General features: G+C 45.8%; 1 protein-coding gene across 3 annotated transcripts in view; it reads right to left on the reverse strand.

The window, feature by feature from the left end:
• Positions 1–15425, reverse strand: part of UNC5B (unc-5 netrin receptor B) — a 159864-nt gene extending 144439 nt beyond the window's left edge. For 2 of the 3 annotated variants that reach the window (XM_034776034.1, XM_034776032.1), the window contains exon 1: positions 14906–15424. In XM_034776034.1, coding sequence (XP_034631925.1) covers positions 14906–14996 — 91 coding nt within the window. In that variant the 5' untranslated portion in view covers positions 14997–15424. Of the gene's footprint in view, positions 1–14905 lie in introns of all 3 variants that reach the window. The other variant, XM_034776033.1, reaches the window with a different exon arrangement.
• Positions 15426–16454: the final 1029 nt, after the last annotated feature.

Genomic DNA, 16454 nt, shown 5'->3' on the forward strand with positions numbered 1-16454 from the left:
GGGCTGCGCACTCCGGCAGATCAAAGCAAGTTCGATATAACGTGGTTTCACCTATAACGCGGTAAGATTTTTTGGCTCCTGGAGACAGCATTATATTGGGGTAGAGGTGTATATTAGCTAGGTTAAAAAGTTATAAGGCTGACCAACTCTCATGGTTTCAGGCATCAGCTGACAGCATCTTGAGTTACAAATGAATTTACCCATCCCATTCCCCATGGAGTACGCTATTTGCCCAATGCTTGATATGGGGTTTTTTAAGCTGTACTAAGCAGTAACCAGTCTAACCTATTGCCAGAGGAAAATATACCAAACCAAATTAATCTGTTCCTATGTGGCAAGGTTATTTTAGTGCTTGGGTGTCAGCCAACAGGGTGAAAAGCAAAGCCCAGCTCTAGGTTTTGTGGGGCTCTGTGAAAGTTGTCATGGACAGCCTATCCAGCAGCCTCCCCATTTATATCCAGGTCCTCTTGCCTTCATGGACTCCTGGCACCCTCACTGGCCACCTCCTGCTAGCCCAAACTATCACCTGTTTGCGAGATCCAGGTCCTCTGAGGAACCCTTAGATGGGTTGGGAAACCAGAAGGTGGAAGTGAAGTGCAGCTTTTGAAGCAGGATTTGGGGAAGGACAGTTAGGGAGGTCAGCCTCTGCTACTGCCCACTGGTAATGGAATCAGGTGGGACCACATCCATGTTATCCAGGACAGCACTCTGTCTGGCACGTCCAAGTAAGTGCAGTGCCCCTGGAAGACCTGAGAACTCCGAGGCTAGCCACTTGGCTTGCACAGACCAGTGGATAACAAAATGCTAAAATGTGTAATACAAAGTCAGTGGTGGAGGAGAGCCCAGGCAGCAGCACCTGTTCTCTGCTGCTGGTGGGTTCCTTCCTCTACCAGGGATCTGAAACAAAGGCAGCAGCTGCACCTTAAGCAAAGTCACATACATTTAATGGGAAAAGATACAACTTTTAGAGCAGCCCAGTGCCTACAACACACACAAGGAAATTCTAGTCAATGGGCCAAATCCTGCACCTCACTTCAGAAGATCTCCCAGAAAACTCTGTGGAAGTTTTGCCTGGGTAACAGCTGCACGATTTGGCCCAATATATTAATGTTGGCCCAATATATATCATTTGGCCCAATATAAAGTAGCCAAGTCGATCAGGAAAGTGTTGGATGGTGTTTGTGTGTGTTTGTTTGGCTAAATCATGTACATGTGTTTATCAATTGGAGCAATTCTGTACATTTCCAAAAACACACACACCTGTGTAGACGACAGAGCTCTCTCATTTTGATATCTGCAAGCTAACCCTCTAGCTACCAACATGAATGTACATTAACTGCTGATGGATGCTGATAACAGGTTTTGCCCACAGTATTGCTTCCTAAAAAAGAGAAAGACCTCCCCATTTCACCACTCTGCATCTGTCTGTGCATTATGCTAAAGGGTCTCTGGCTCTTCTCTTTTGGTGGCCTCCAAGTGAGAGAAAGGGAGCTCACCCCAGAGGCAGATGGATGTAATAAGCATTAAACTTCTCAAAATGAGATTTTCCACGCTCTTTCAAAGGAAAACAATCCCTTCGCTTTGGAGCTCAGTGCATGTGTGTGAGGAAGGGGAATTGGGGAAAAGAAAGGTCACTCAAAGGACCCTTAAAGAAATCACACTAGTGAGACCCCCTGGGAGCATAAGCAATGCTGGAATCTGGTTTTTGTTTCTGGATCGATGAAGATTTTGTAATGATTAGGAAGGCAATCCATCCCTTCTGTGGACTGCAGTTACACCCCCCACCTCCAGCTGGAGGAGAGCTCACTCCACTGCAGACAAGTCTCTGTTTTAGAAAATAAAAACGCAGGCAGGGGAATCTCCCTGTGAGTTCTTGCACTGGAGGGTGGGGCCCGCTGGCTGCAGGGAACAGGGGTAATTTCCTTTATATTACATTTTAGCTGAAGATGCCATGATTCTAAAACAGCACCCCTCCCCAACTCTCATTCTACTTCATTGAAAAGAAAATGGAAACACGTCTGGGTGGTTAGGGTTCATTAATTATATGTCTCTCCTTTTTGTGAATAACTCATGGGCTACATCAGACCAGACTTGGAGGGAGAGCGACTGAGAAAGAAGCTTTACAATCTGTGGCATTGTTATTCACTAACAAAAGGACCCCTACTTGTCCACAGAGAGGGAGAGTGTAGATGCTCAGTCAAACGGTCTTTCAATGCTTACAGATTCAGATGCGTTGGAGCCCTTCCAAGTCTACCTACTGTATAACCGGATACACGTTCTTTAGATGGGCTTCCATTCACTCTGTTCTTCACTTTCTGAGTCCCACCTCCTCATCAGATTTTGCTCTTTTCTTTCTGTACTTTTAACATGCAATAATAAACTAAGCTGAGGGGGAAAGAGGCCAGAATGGAAGGAAAAAGTAGATCCAAAATGTTTGCCTTTGCAGTCTCATGGCTATGTGAACTAAGCCCCACATTTCAATGACAATAAATGCTTCCCCACCACCTCATTGGAAATATTTCATCTGCAGAAACAAAGCTCCAGGAAGAAGCATGGCCTTGTGGTTAAGGCACAGAACTAGCACTCCGGAGACTTGGGTTCTATTTCTGGCTCTGTCACAGGCTTCCTACATGACTCTAAAGAAGCTATTTGACCTCTGTTTTCTCTAGCTGTGAAATGGGAATGATCATATTTACCACAAGGGGGTGTTTCTGAGATTGGTAAAGTGTTTGGAGAGCCTCAGGTGGAAAGTGTCATACAAGAACAAAGTATAATCCAGGCCTTCAGGTGTAGTTACAGACATTCACACACATGCACAGGGATGTGGACATGAATCTCACACACACTTCAGGCAGTTTCAAGGATTTCTCACAGGGCCTTTGTGAACAGATATTCCCTCTCTTTTCTCCCACAAAACCACATTAATATTCAAATGATGGCACTGAGCAAGGTCAGCAATTATTATCTCCTCTCCTGTTATTTTCCAGGGGCTAAAAGGGTGATTATGGACCTACTGAAGAGTCTTCAGCAAGGGAGCTGTGGAATAAATATGGAAGCATTGCAAGGGGAATTACAGTGACCTACTAGCAGCAAAGAGGGTGGGAGTCCTGCAGGGTGGGCTGGTATGAGGAACAGAGCACACAGGCCGTTTAAGTGACCTAATGAGACGGTGTGGGTCCTACAGGGCAGGATGGGAGGGGAAACAAAACACATAGCACACAAAATCTGCCCTTTCCTCACAGACTCCCTCCACATGCTGCTCATCTCTTGCCTTGATCATTGCAGCTGTCTCCTCAGAGTCTGTCTAAAATCCCACTGTTAAAGGCACCTTTTTCTTCCTGTTTGAAATTCTCTGTTGAATCGGATGCTGTAAGAGACAGGAAAGCAAACTCCTCATTTTCACCTGCAAGGCTCTATGTCCTCTTGTCCTCACCTACAGTACTGCCCCATCCCCTCTCCCTTCACCTACACTCTTCCCAGTCCTCTAGCCATACTCCTCCATTTGTCTCCTCCTCTTACTCTTGGCTGCTTTCCTCCTTAGATCTTGCCCTCTACACTCCCTTATGTCCTTACCTGCCAAACACCCCCTTTCTCCTCCTTAAAACACAGCTCGCTCCTCATTCAATCTCCCCTCCCTTCTTACCACTGGCAATTCCATCCCCTGAAGAGCTGTCCTCCTTATCTTATTTATACTCTAAGCCCTCCAAAGTAGGGAGCATATCTTTATACAAGTTTGTAAAGTATCCTGCATATTTACAGCCTTATCTGTTTTCTCATAAACAACAATAGTGTGCTAAAGAGACCTAATGAAAGGGGTGCAGGGCCTGAAGGACTTTCTGGGACAAGAAACAAACAACACAGGAAGTTTGAGTGACCTCGTGGGAGGGGATGTAGCTCCTGAAGGACAGAATGGAATGAATTGCAATAGCACATTACAGGGAGCACGTAGTAGGCTGTCAGCTGTGCATGATAGGCTGGAATGGGGAAGGAAGCACACACAGATTAAGGCTAGGTCTACACTACCCGCCTGAATCGGCGGGTAGTGATTGATCTCTCGGGGATCGAATTATCGCGTCTCGTCAGGACGCGACAATCGATCCCCGAATCGACGCTCTTACTTCACCAGCGGAGGTCGATTTTGCCGCCGTCCTCACAGCGGGGTAAGTCGGCTCCGATAGGTCGAATTCAGCTACACTATTCGCGTAGCTGAATTTGCGTATCTTAAATCGACCCCCTCCCCCCCCCAGTGAAGACCTGCCCTTAGTGACCCACTGAAGGGTGTGAGCTATGTGGGACATCCTGGAGCAGGTCCTGCATTAAATACTTAGTTCATATTCCTTCTCCTTTTTAAGTTGGGCCCTACCAAATTCACGGCCATGAAAAACGTGTCAGACCATGAAATCTGGTCTTTTGTGTGCTTTTATCCTATACTATACAGATTTCACGGGGCGACCAGCGTTTCTCAAATTGGGGGTCCTGACCCAAAAGGGAGTTGCAGGGGGGTTTCAAGGTTATTTTAGGGGGGTCGCAGTATTGTCACCCTTACTTCTGTGCTGCCTTCAGAGCTGGGCGGCCGGAGAGTGGCGGCTGCTGACTAAGGGCCCAGCTCTGCAGGTAGCAGCACAGAAGTAAGGGTGGCAATACCACAACACGTCATCCTTACTTCTGTGTTGTTGCTGGCGATGTCTCTGCTTTCAGAACTGGGCTCCCAGGCAGCAGGGACGGCTCTCCAGCTGCTCAGCTCTGAAGGCAGCACTGCCGCCAGCAGTAGCACAGAAGTAAGGGTAGCAGTACCGCTATCCCCCCACAATAACCTTGTGACACCCCCCCACACACACACACAACTCCTTTTTGGGTGAAGACCCCTACAATTACAACACCGTGAAATTTCAGATTTAAACAGCTGAAATCGTGAAATTTACGATTTTTAAAATCCTATGACCGTGAAATTGACCAAAATGGGCCGTGAATTTGGTAGGGCCCTATTTTTAAGTGTTGCTTTGCATAGTCTTCCCAGTTGAATTCTTGTTTGAACTGTGGGGTTTGTGCTGGATCTTTCCTTTTCTAAATCAGCAGACTCAACAGAGCAGGCAAGTCCTCAGTGTCTAAGAGTTCATGCCCGATTTCCCCACCTCCTCCATTCATACTGACACAGAGGTGTACAGCATACGGCCGGGGAGAGAGTGTCCACGTGCAGCCTGCCATGGCCTATTTCACGGCCAGCCAAGCTTCCCCATGAGCCAAATTAACTGTAGCCTGCCATGACCAGCGGCAGTAAAGAAGACCCTATCAAGAGGGCCCCAACTTAGCAGACACACAAAGGGGATAAAGAAGTGGCTTCTGGCAACTATGTGACACACAGAACACAATAGCTGTGGTGCTTGCACCCAGTCTGGCACTTTAAAGGGGGATTTGGTTTCAGAGCAAGAGAAGGCTGCTTTCCCCTGCCACTATGTAGGGCACAGTATTACCAACCACAAGCATTCCAAAGTCATGAGTCAGGCCCCCTCGAAGTCATGAGATTTGAAAAATAATATATTTTGGGTTCTTCTTATTTGCTTTCCATTTTCCGAACCTTTTGGACGTCATGTTTTCTAGCTTTTCTCCACAACTATGAGGGCTAGAAACTTACTTCAAAACAAACAAAAAAATAAAATGATGAGATTCTCATGCAATAACAGGAGCTAGGGCTTTAAGACAGATACCAAATACCTTCATTTTCATGATGTAACATTTCTTATGGCAACAGGCAAGGCTTTCATTCTTCAGCCAGGCATGTACTGACTCTTTGCTAGGTCCAACTGCACCTGTCATGTTAGGGATCGTTTTATGTCTACACTGCAAAAATAGATAACAATTGTTCTTTGCTGTGTAGTGTTAGGTGGACTGCAGATACATTTTGGTGCAACGGCATGCAGATCCTGTGGTGCATATACCAATCCATCTGTCTTTATAGCAGCACTGCTACTATCCAAAGCCCACTGAATCAATGGAAAGACTCTCATTGACTTTTATGGACTTTGGATAAGGTCGTCATAGAGAAGAGCTCTGGTTCAGGGAGAAGATAGCGCACTTTGACTTTCCTTCTCTCTGGTGTGCTCATGCAGGAATGATGCTTGGTGAGAAGGGGAATCTAGAGCTCTACTGAGAAATATGCCCCACTGGTGAAAAATAAAATCACAATCCACTTCAGTCACAGGCCTACACATGGCTGGGGCATAGCAGACCCATTCAAAGGAAATACAAAACAGCCTCCTTCATTCAGGAAGAAACCCTATTTTGTGTTCTAGGCTCTCGTTCCTCAAGCTCAAAGGACTAGAAATGCTGTGGAAACAGCAAATAAAATCCTGGACCCACTGAAGTCAGTGGCAAAACTCCCACTGACTTCACCAAGGCCCGGATTTCACTCAGCATCAGTAGCCTCTCTGTGGTGTGGAAGGGAGTCCCATAATTCAGTCAATAGCACCATCTACTCTGGTCAAGTAAACCATATCATGGAAAGGAGTCCCAGCCAATCCTTCTTAGCTGGAAAGATAGCTGGGCTATGCCATGGGACGAAGAGTTACTGCACTTTATTTGTTTAAAAAAAAAAAAAAGTACTTAATTTCATGTAGACCAATTTCTAGAGTAGAAGAAATTTTCCAAATTTTGATTTTGCAATGAAAGTTTTATTAAAATATGGGATGAATTTTACACAAAAAAGTCATTCTACTTTCTGGTAAGCATAGAGCTGAGCAACATTTTCTGAATTTCAAAATTGGGATGAAGTTTGAGATTTTGACAAAAAAGGATGAATTCCGCACAAAATTTCCCCCCACTTTTCAACCTGCTCAAGTAATTTCTAGTTGTTCTTTCCCAAGTCCTTCCCTTTTCTCACACAAACAAAAAGGATATTTCTAAACATAGCTACAATGGGCAAGTAAGTATTAATTTCACTCAACCGCAGTTGTCATATTTAAAGAAATAGACATGTTCTTTCCTTACACCCCTAGTACTACCTTTAATTATTAGACCAGAAGGGATTTTAGAAGAGCAATGTGTGCTGTTTGCCTATGCTGAGTGACATGCAGAAAGTAATCGCAATGCACTTAGCCAACTTCACTGATTTGCACTGAGCCCCTTTCTAGTTCTCAAGCATTAGCACAACAGAGCTATTGTGTCTGGATTCCCAACACTGCAGCAAAGTGACAAAACTTACTCCAGATTGAAAGGAACAAGGCTTAAAAAAGATTAAACAAAACCAATTTAAGTGTACCTGAAAGTGTTCTCGTTTGCATTAGGGGCTATGAAATCTTTTGATACAAATCCTAAATGTTACACATAAATGGCATCCCTAGAATCCAGCCCCTTGCTCACAGCTGGGAGCTCAAAAAAAAAGACAGGCATCACCAGGAATAACCACATGAAGGGTTTAAAGTGTGTTGTGGGTGAAAATATAACAGAGACTGGTGAAAGCACGGGAACAGAATCCGGTTCCACCACTGCCCAGACTTCTTGAGGATCAGTAATCCCAGCTGCCATCACTCACTTCCACGGTCTCTCTTTTTCACCCTTGTTTAAATAGGAATACATGGAACACCCAGTTGGGAAAGAAGGAAGTTACCCCTGCTGTTTCCTCTCTAACAGGTACTGTGGGTGCCTGTGTACATCTGCCTCTCTTCCCAAGTAGCCAGCAGAGGCGAGTCAGTTCAATCACAATGGAGCCTAAAAAGGCCCTCAGGGGAAAACAACCTTTTTGGGGACAAATAAAGCAGGTTTTCATTAACAATCAGATCAGGGCAACAGCTCAGCCTCAAACTGGGAAAACAAACCGAGATCAAGGTCACCGAGAAGGTCCAGGGCAGTCGCTCTCCAGCTTTCTCTGCAGCAATCCTAAATCCTGAGCACCTGGAGGAACACCCAAGGGAATCTGAGGTGTTGTTATCCTCCGATGGAATGTCCACTCCCAACACCAGCTACTGCACTTGGACTCCTCTTTACTTCAACCCTCCCCATCCACCGGGGAAAGCTTTACCAGAGTCAAACTCTACTGCTTCTTCTTTAATGCACCCACACACGCGCACATGCACACCCCTCTCTTCATCAGCGGAGAAACAAGTATCTCTGTCATGAAAGAGATAAAGAGTTACAGTGAGATTATTGCAGCTAGATCGTGCAAGGTGAGAATTATTTCCAGGCCATGCATCATTATCAACATCACAGCTTCTTGGGTAAATCATTTATATAAGACTGGGAGAAGGCAAGCGAGGGGGAGGGGGTCGAGGTCCTTGCATGTGGGCTGGTGATCAGGAGTGTGCTATTGTGTGCAGGATGCATGTGAATGAGTGTCAGCATACTTGGGGAGTGAAGGAGGGAGTGTGTAGACAGTAACAGAGTGGTGTTTGCTGAACAGCACTGAATTAAACCCACATTGCTAAAGAGATGCTAATACGCACTCTTTGTTGCAGGGGAGAAATGTGCAAGTTTCCACTGACTCTGCTGCTGTTATGTAGAAGGGAAGGAAAGAGGCAAACAAAAGAGAAAGATGAAGAGAAGGGGAAAGACAAGACCTGGGGGGGTTGGGGTGAGAAGAGATTTGTAATTTATAACTCCACTTCAGCAAATGTTTTCACTAACATTAGCATTGCTAAAGCTGAAAGGACATAAGCGAATAAGAAACAGCAGGAACCTGTGGCTTTACGGCACTAACATCTGCTGTAATGAACTCCTCGCAGACTCGTTACAGCCCCTTCCATCATCACCTCAGTGCTTGCCACTTCCTGCCTGCTCTCCAGACACACCGCCAGCAAATCCAGGAACCCAAATATTAGCCATGTGGGCGCCTTTTTGGTGACGGCATCAAGCCACTCAGCCAGGCCTGTGTGTCTTTTGAAAGAAAGGAAGAATGAAAGAACGACAGGAAAAAAAAGTAGCTCAGAATGTGGCGCTCCCATTTACCTACAGGGATCACACTGCATGCCAGCTCATGTTAAAATACACCATAAAGGGGGAAGTCATGGAACTAGTGACTTTAAAGTGTCATTACAATCAGAAAAGAAACTAAGTAAAGAGACCGTCTTACTCAATACAGATCTGCTCCCTGGAGTCGTCCAGTCATATGAGCTCTCTTTCCTGACAAACTTTTATTCCTGTTAGCATCACACAGCTAGTGCAGCAAAGGGAAAGGGACCTGGATTCCAATCTGGTCTGTACAGCATCAGCTTCACTGCCCTTCAGGGTCTAACTGTAGAATCTGTCTCCTATGTTACCACCAGTCATACAGGACACAACTTGACTTTTCAGGCTGTGTTTGCAGAGTTGCTGGTTAGAAAAATCTTTAGATTTGCAAGCAAAGAAAATGGCACCTGAAGTCCTAAACACAGAACCCCACGGTGTCATTTTCACAGATTCACTGTTCTTAATAGAAACATTTAGTATAATGAGACAGCAAGAGGGGACCTGCTTTTTATTTTAGGAAGGGGACCCAGTCCAAGAATAAGGGGGGGGGGGGGAGAGACAACATAGGAGAAGTTCAAACACCGCTGATTTCAGCCAAGCAGGTCTCTTTCCTATGCAATTTCTGGCTTCACTGACTGGTCAATCTAATATCTCTCTCCCTTTGCCATACAGTTGCAATGACATCACTTGGGAGGAATTCCACTGGGATTCACATAAACAGCATGTAGAATTCCATAGGCATCCACTTTCCAATTAGTTTGGGATAATGGTGCTAGCTTATTTTGTTACTGCACTGTCTTCCCAATAGTTTGCCTCTGGCCTATTATGAAAGGGTCAAACTGAAAACTACAGATCCTCAATTAAGGCTCTCTAGCTCAGAGGATCCAGAGGTGCCCCTGGCTGTGTATTTGGGGCTATGGTGCCTGAAGAAGCCTACACCTTAATGTACCCATATCAGGTAGGCAAGGGCCTGCAATCCTGGCTGGGGACAAGAAGTTTCCTTCTCTTTCCTGTTACCTTTTCTGTATATTAATGGGCAAGAGACCCAGGGGTAAGACCCCTTCAAAAAGTGATGAAAGTGCAAAACTGACAGCGCTGGAGAAAACCTAGCATGGTACAGGCAGTGCTGTGAAACTTTCATCATACAGCTCTGCTCATGCATCTCAATCCTGACCTGCACACCTTCTACTACTGCTATTTTAATCCTAGGCTCCCAGAGATTCCATCTCTGTCAAGTAGGATAAACACCAGTGTATCTATTTTTTTAAAGCCATCTGCGTGTTGGCCCATATCTTAGTCAAACAGAAGCGATGGTGTTACCTTGCAATAAACAATCAGAGGTTCACGCTGTTTCTGGTACAGCATGGTAGTCAGTGTCACAACATCACACTCCATTTTTTCACAGCCACTACACAACCCACATAGAGTTGGCACTGAGGTGTGGGGGAAGAAAGAGGGAGAGGGAAAAATGTACCCTAGAGAGCTTGTGATCCTTGTTCCAAGTTGTACATGCCAATTCTAACAAAAACCAAATGCACAACAAAATCAGCTCCGTGTCAGAGAATGGCAATGAATTCCCATCAAGCAAACCTTATGATCGGGGTGGTAGTAACATTTTCTGGAGCAACAAAGAAACTCAAAGGAAGGAATACTCCTACTGTTTCTCTACTGAAAGCTCTCGAAAGATAAATAAAACCCTAAACATCACTTCCCTCTTTAACAGAAAATACAGCGCAATAAAAAATATTAAAGTTCTCTTCCATTAAAAAGAAGAGAATAAATCTCTCCTGTCAGGCCTCATATTCAACTTTTCCCCACCCTGTTTTTAATTCCTTTTCTTCCTTTAATTATACTTTAACTCTGAGTTTAGTGCTCACAAAACTAGAGGACAGATAGCGTCAGACAGACAGGGCAGGACAGGAGCTGTATGACCTTCCCACACATATAGATCTAATCCAATGCTTTTCTTTCTAAACCTGCACTCAGCCTGCTATTCCAGTCTTGGGCACCCACACAGTTCTGCCACCATGCTTCAATCTTGACCTGCAGCACCCCATTCTAATCCCCATCCTGAGCCCTGCAGCTCTGACAATGCACCTAATTCCTGACCTGCAGCACCCTTACTAATCCCAGTTCCCCTGGCCTCTGTTCAACTTTGCCAACGCACTGAAATCCTGACTTGCACCACACTATTATATTCCAATAGATTGAGTCTCCCTGAAGCACACAGTGCTAACCGTGCCAGAATATTTGTGTGGTTTTTTTCCTTGTCTTTGTAGTCCCTAAATGGACAAACATTCCCTATTATGGGTCAAGCTTGCAAACAACCAACTCATTTTCACTTATGCTGACCCAGGACTGAAATCTAATGTCAGTCTCTAGAAGCAAAGGTCCAGCGCATTAAAACTAGTCCATCCCCCCAACCCTTATTTCCCCTCCCCCACATTGTAAACAGTACCTTTGTAAAAGATAAATCTTCCTAAGTGAAGCATGCTGAGGGGTTAAATCTTCTAGTTGAGAAACACTCTCAAAATTCCTACTCATCTTTAATTACCCTTTAAAATGAAGGCTTGGTTCATTTTCCTGTAAGATCACATTGTCAAAAAATGCTTTTAACAAGACGAGGACAAATCTGCACAACATCCAGTTCTGGTGACACACACCTACCACATTCCATTGTCATCCTCTTTCTTCACAATATGGGAGGAAAATGACCAGCTATGTTAGTTAGGCTTTAAAGTTTCAACAAAGATTACAAGCTGTCTGCCTGTCACAGGCGGACAGGCCACTCCAAAGGTCTGACATTTATAGTTATGGTCTCTTCCAAACTCCACAGCCATCAAACTTTATAGAGCCTCACTTTTGAGATCTAAAGCTGAAGACATCTTTTTATATCTGCACTTAAAGGGAAAACACTCGCACCTTTATTTTCCTATTGCTGGAGGGTGACAAAGGATAAATGGTGCAGAATCAAGAGATAAAGAGAGGCCAGGCATCAAAAGTAAAGTCATTCTGGGCAGCATGCAGCTGAATTTTGTCATAGGAACCAGGGATGGGGGTAGGAAACAGGATACATGCTCCTTAGTTATTTTGGGGGGGAGGGGGGAAATCACAAACACACACAAACAACTTGAAGGGCTCACTTTAAATGACTCATGATCACCAGATCTGTTTGCCCCTAGGAAATTTTGGGAGCTGTTAGAAAAGGCTTAGGTAACTTAGTCTGACCATGGCAGCCTGATTTACAAAATTAAGATCAAGTATGAGAAGAACATGATTCAATTCCATGTTTGAATCAATAAGAAATCAGAGTCCATAATTAAAAGGTAATTCTAGAGTTCAGTGGTTGCAATGATTACTACATTGGCCTTTTTTTATTCCCACAGTAAGAAGCCCCTATGCCCATAATTCGAACTGCACCTCTAGTTTTTCCGGATTATTGAATAGAATGAAATTGTAAGCAGGGATGTAATTCTCCCTGCCAACAAAACAAAACAAAACATCAGTAAGAATCAAATGAATCACAAAGTTGAGTTAATAGCAGGGGCAGCTTGCAAGTCACCCACTCAGTTGGGCTTCCTTGTCTCCCTTCCTCTCCCTCATCCGTGGCCTCCAAATCATCATTTTCAAAGAAATGCACCTTAGTTATTAATATTAATTCAAAACAGGCCCACTTTCTCCATTCAGTGTCTCCATATTGTGCGGGGGCCCAATCCCATGCTTCTTGCACACCCAAGTTTCCCATTGAGTTCAGTGGGTATTTTGGGTGCACAAAGAACGCAGAATTGAGCCTTTGATTTGGAATATCTGCTCTATTGCTTTACTTCTCTTTAATTTGTAGTACTGCACATTCGTAAACATACTCTGAATGTTCTTAAGCCAGTGCTCCTATTTCACATTCCTGAATCCCTTTAAACAATGTTCTCCATTCAGTACTGAACCTTCCCCCTATCATTAACTGCAACTTCAAAATACATCTTTAAATACCAGACTCTGGACAGATTATAATTAGCCAAGATCAAATTATAAGTGTTGCAACTTTTTAGAACTGTAACAAACACTGAACTAGAAAAGAAAGGCACTCAGCCTATGAGACTAGCAAAATATTAGCTGCTGCACAGGGTAGCAACCATTGCCAATTATAAATATTTAACCAGACACAAATTGTCACCAATATAGTCTTTGCATATCTGTCCTTCAATTTAGCCTTAGATTTCAAAACTGTCTGACATACAAAAAATTCCATCTGTTGTTCTAAAGCTCTGCCAAAAAGCAGGTCTCAGATACACAGAACAGCTTAAAGATGGACCAGTGTTCTCACAGTAGACCATGCATTGGCCTGAGAGAGAATCCCTTTTCCTTTGAACCAGTAATTTAAGAGTCTGTTACACTTTTCTACAGCACATGATACAAAAGGATTAAGAAGCACAAAAACATGTGGTGTACCTACCTAATTAGATAGTGTACTGTCTCCTTCCCTTCCACCACAGAAAGGTCTCTTTAATATACACGCAGAACATAACATACACAGTCATCAGCAATCCGATAGGCAAAAATGTCAATGATCCACTGGAAGAGGACTTTGACTCACCCTCCTGACACTAGAGGGTCAAAACTTCTACACTGTTTCTTACTGCAAAAGTAATCTGACCATCTGAAAGGTCCAAACTCTGGTCCCCTCTTTCCCCTGGAATTTGAGGCCTTCAGCAGTAAATACTGCAGCTAAAAAGGCAAAACTAATACTGCTCATTCATTCTCCAACTCCTTTCTAGTTTCATCTGAAGATATTTATTTTCTCCCTTACACAGACCTCTTAATTCTTCCCACTGTAATTATTTACCTTAGACGAAAGCATCTGAGGTTGTGTAGTTCATATGAAAGATATTATACAAACAAGGGCCTTTGAGTAACATCTTATTCCAGGATTAGACATGGAACTAATCCTGAAGTAAGATGCTACTCAGCAAACCTAAGGAGTGGCAGAGTCAGCTACTAAAGTTGAACTGTATTTCTGCAAAGGTGAGCATGCTCCTATTTCCCTTGCATGAGACCCATTTTACTACCTGTGCTCACCGTGGATCGCCTCAAGGGCTTCAATGAGACTATTGTCAACTGAGGCAAAGGTGGAAGAACAGGGCCCATAGTTTGAGGGGTTGGAAATGCACTGGCAGGCCCTATTCCCACTTCTTTACTCACGGTCTTACAAGTAACTGATGGGCTGAACAAACATTTTTTAAACCCCCTTTTAGAGGTATTTAATGTTGTCATTCTTTCTCTGTGCCACCATTTAACATCCATGTCCAATTTGCCTTCCTCTTCTACCAACAGTTTCCAACTTCATAAAAACAACAATCAAAGTAAAAACCCACTTCTCAAATGCTACATCCCGAATCCAAAGTAATCTCCTGCCTGGGGCTACCCTTGAGTGTGAAGCATTTTCACTTGTGCAAAATTAATCAACGAGGTAACCAAAAGTACGGGAAGAGTTAGTGAATAACCCTCTTCCCCTCTCTGGCCGGACTGAAATAGCTTGGTTTCTTCCAGCTCCCCCTAAATCACTAGTTAGGGAGCAGTGGGAAACCAGCCCGGTGCAGATGTGGAATAATTTGCTCCAGTTTCCTCTCCAAATAGAATGGGAACGTTTCTCGGTTTTCAATGACTTAAAAACGGCTCAGCCTCGGAAGCCGCCACGGGGCCAGCAAAGCAGCGATTTTCCTGACGGCGAGCCTGTTATTAAAGCCCAGCTCGCATTCCTGCCGCCGCGGAACAGCGCGGACCCAGCCGGAGGCAGAAGGGAACAAACGTGCACTTCAGAAGCCGAGAGCGAGGGCAAACTTTGGAGGGGCTCCGGGGGGCTGCCTCTCCTGTGGGCGCCCAGCCCGACCCCGGCGGAGACAGAAGGCCGGCGGTGGCCGGGCGCACAGGCGCCGCGGCTCGTTCATACCATCTTGTTGATTCGGTTCCTTACCTGCTCCGCAGCGCCCGAAGTTGCAGTGCAGCATCAGAGCCAGGAGCAGCACCCCGGGCGCGGAGACGGCCCGGCTCCGAGCTGAAGGCATCGCTCCCCGGCTGAGCGTCTGTGTCCGTCCCCTCGGGGCTGGCTCCCAGGCTCCTTCCTTCTCCTCGGCTGCCTGCTTCGCCCCGAGTCCCCCAGCTCCCCGGCACTTCCCCGGCCCGGGATCGCCTCCTCCCGACGCGCTTGGGGGACGCGGGTCTCGGCAAGGCGAGGGAGGCGAGCCCGGGGAAGGGTCCCGCCCCTGCCGCTGGATCCCGCCGGTGCCAGGCTGGGCAGCTCCCCTCCTAAGTTGGGTGCCAAGGAGAGCGTGTCAGAGGAGCGGCCGCTGGGTGCGCATCACTGCAGGCTCCTCCTGCCGCCGCCTCCCTGCCCGGGCGCTGCGCCTAGCACGGCACTTGCATCCTGCCCCCAGCCCGGCTCCTGCCACACTGCCAAGGTGTCCCGCACGCTGGAGCCCAGGCGCAGGGGGGCGGCGGGGGGCCACGAGGGGGAGCCGACAGCCGCAGCAGCGGCGTGGGCAGGGCGCAGGGGGGCGGCAGGGAGTTCGGAACGGCCCACGCCGCTCCGGCAGCAACGCGCAGCGGAAAACCCGGCTGGCTGGATCCGCAGTGAAAGCCGGAGCTGGAGCCGCTCGGCACTTCCCTCCAGCCCGCTTGGAACCTCTTCGCCCGTCAATTTCTTTTCTGCCTCCCCCTTTTCCCTTTCCTCAATGGCCCACATCTTCCCCCCTCATGCCGCGTCCCTCAAGCCCCCCCTTTCCCTCGGCTCGCTCTCAGCTTTATACATTATTACATGCAGTGAGCTTCTAGCGCCTCTCCCCCGCGATACATTGTGGGTCTAGCTAGCCATGGGGTCGGCAGACTTTCAGAAGTGGTGTGCCGAGTCTTCATTTATTCACTCTGATTTAAGGTTTCGTGTGCCAGTAACACATTTTAACGTTTTTAGAAGGTCTCTTTCTATCAGTCTATAATATATAACTAAACTATTGTTGTATGTAAAGTAAATAAGGTTTTTTTAAATGTTTAAGAAGCTTCATATAAAATTAGATTAAAATGCAGAGCGCCCAGACCGGTGGCTAGGACCCAGGCAGTGTGAGTGCCACTGAAAATCAGCTCCCAAGCTGCCTTTGACATACGTGCCATAGGTTGCCTACCCCTGAACATACCACTCCCTTGTGCTTGGATTTGGTGGTGGTTAGTGTACAAACATACTCCAGAGCTGCTCTTTCCTCGCACGCTCCAGGTGGAGCCGGACAGAACATCACACCTGAAAAACCCTTAAGAACACTTTTATTTCTCTCTTCCTTTATCCTCCTATCAGTCACTTAATGTGTCCCTCGCGCATTCTGTGATGTTTTCCAATGCTTCCTGCCCTCTTCCTTTTCTTTAGTCAATACTTCATTTTCCATTTGATTTTTTTCCTAATTAAAAAATCAGTCCAGCTGTTTCCAAAACAATCCTCAGTTCCCACTGGCCTTTGCTTCCTGCTGCTTTCACATGCA

Source organism: Trachemys scripta, chromosome 7 (genome assembly GCF_013100865.1).
Source record: "Trachemys scripta elegans isolate TJP31775 chromosome 7, CAS_Tse_1.0, whole genome shotgun sequence".
In the NCBI taxonomy this organism is placed as follows: Eukaryota; Metazoa; Chordata; order Testudines; family Emydidae; genus Trachemys; species Trachemys scripta.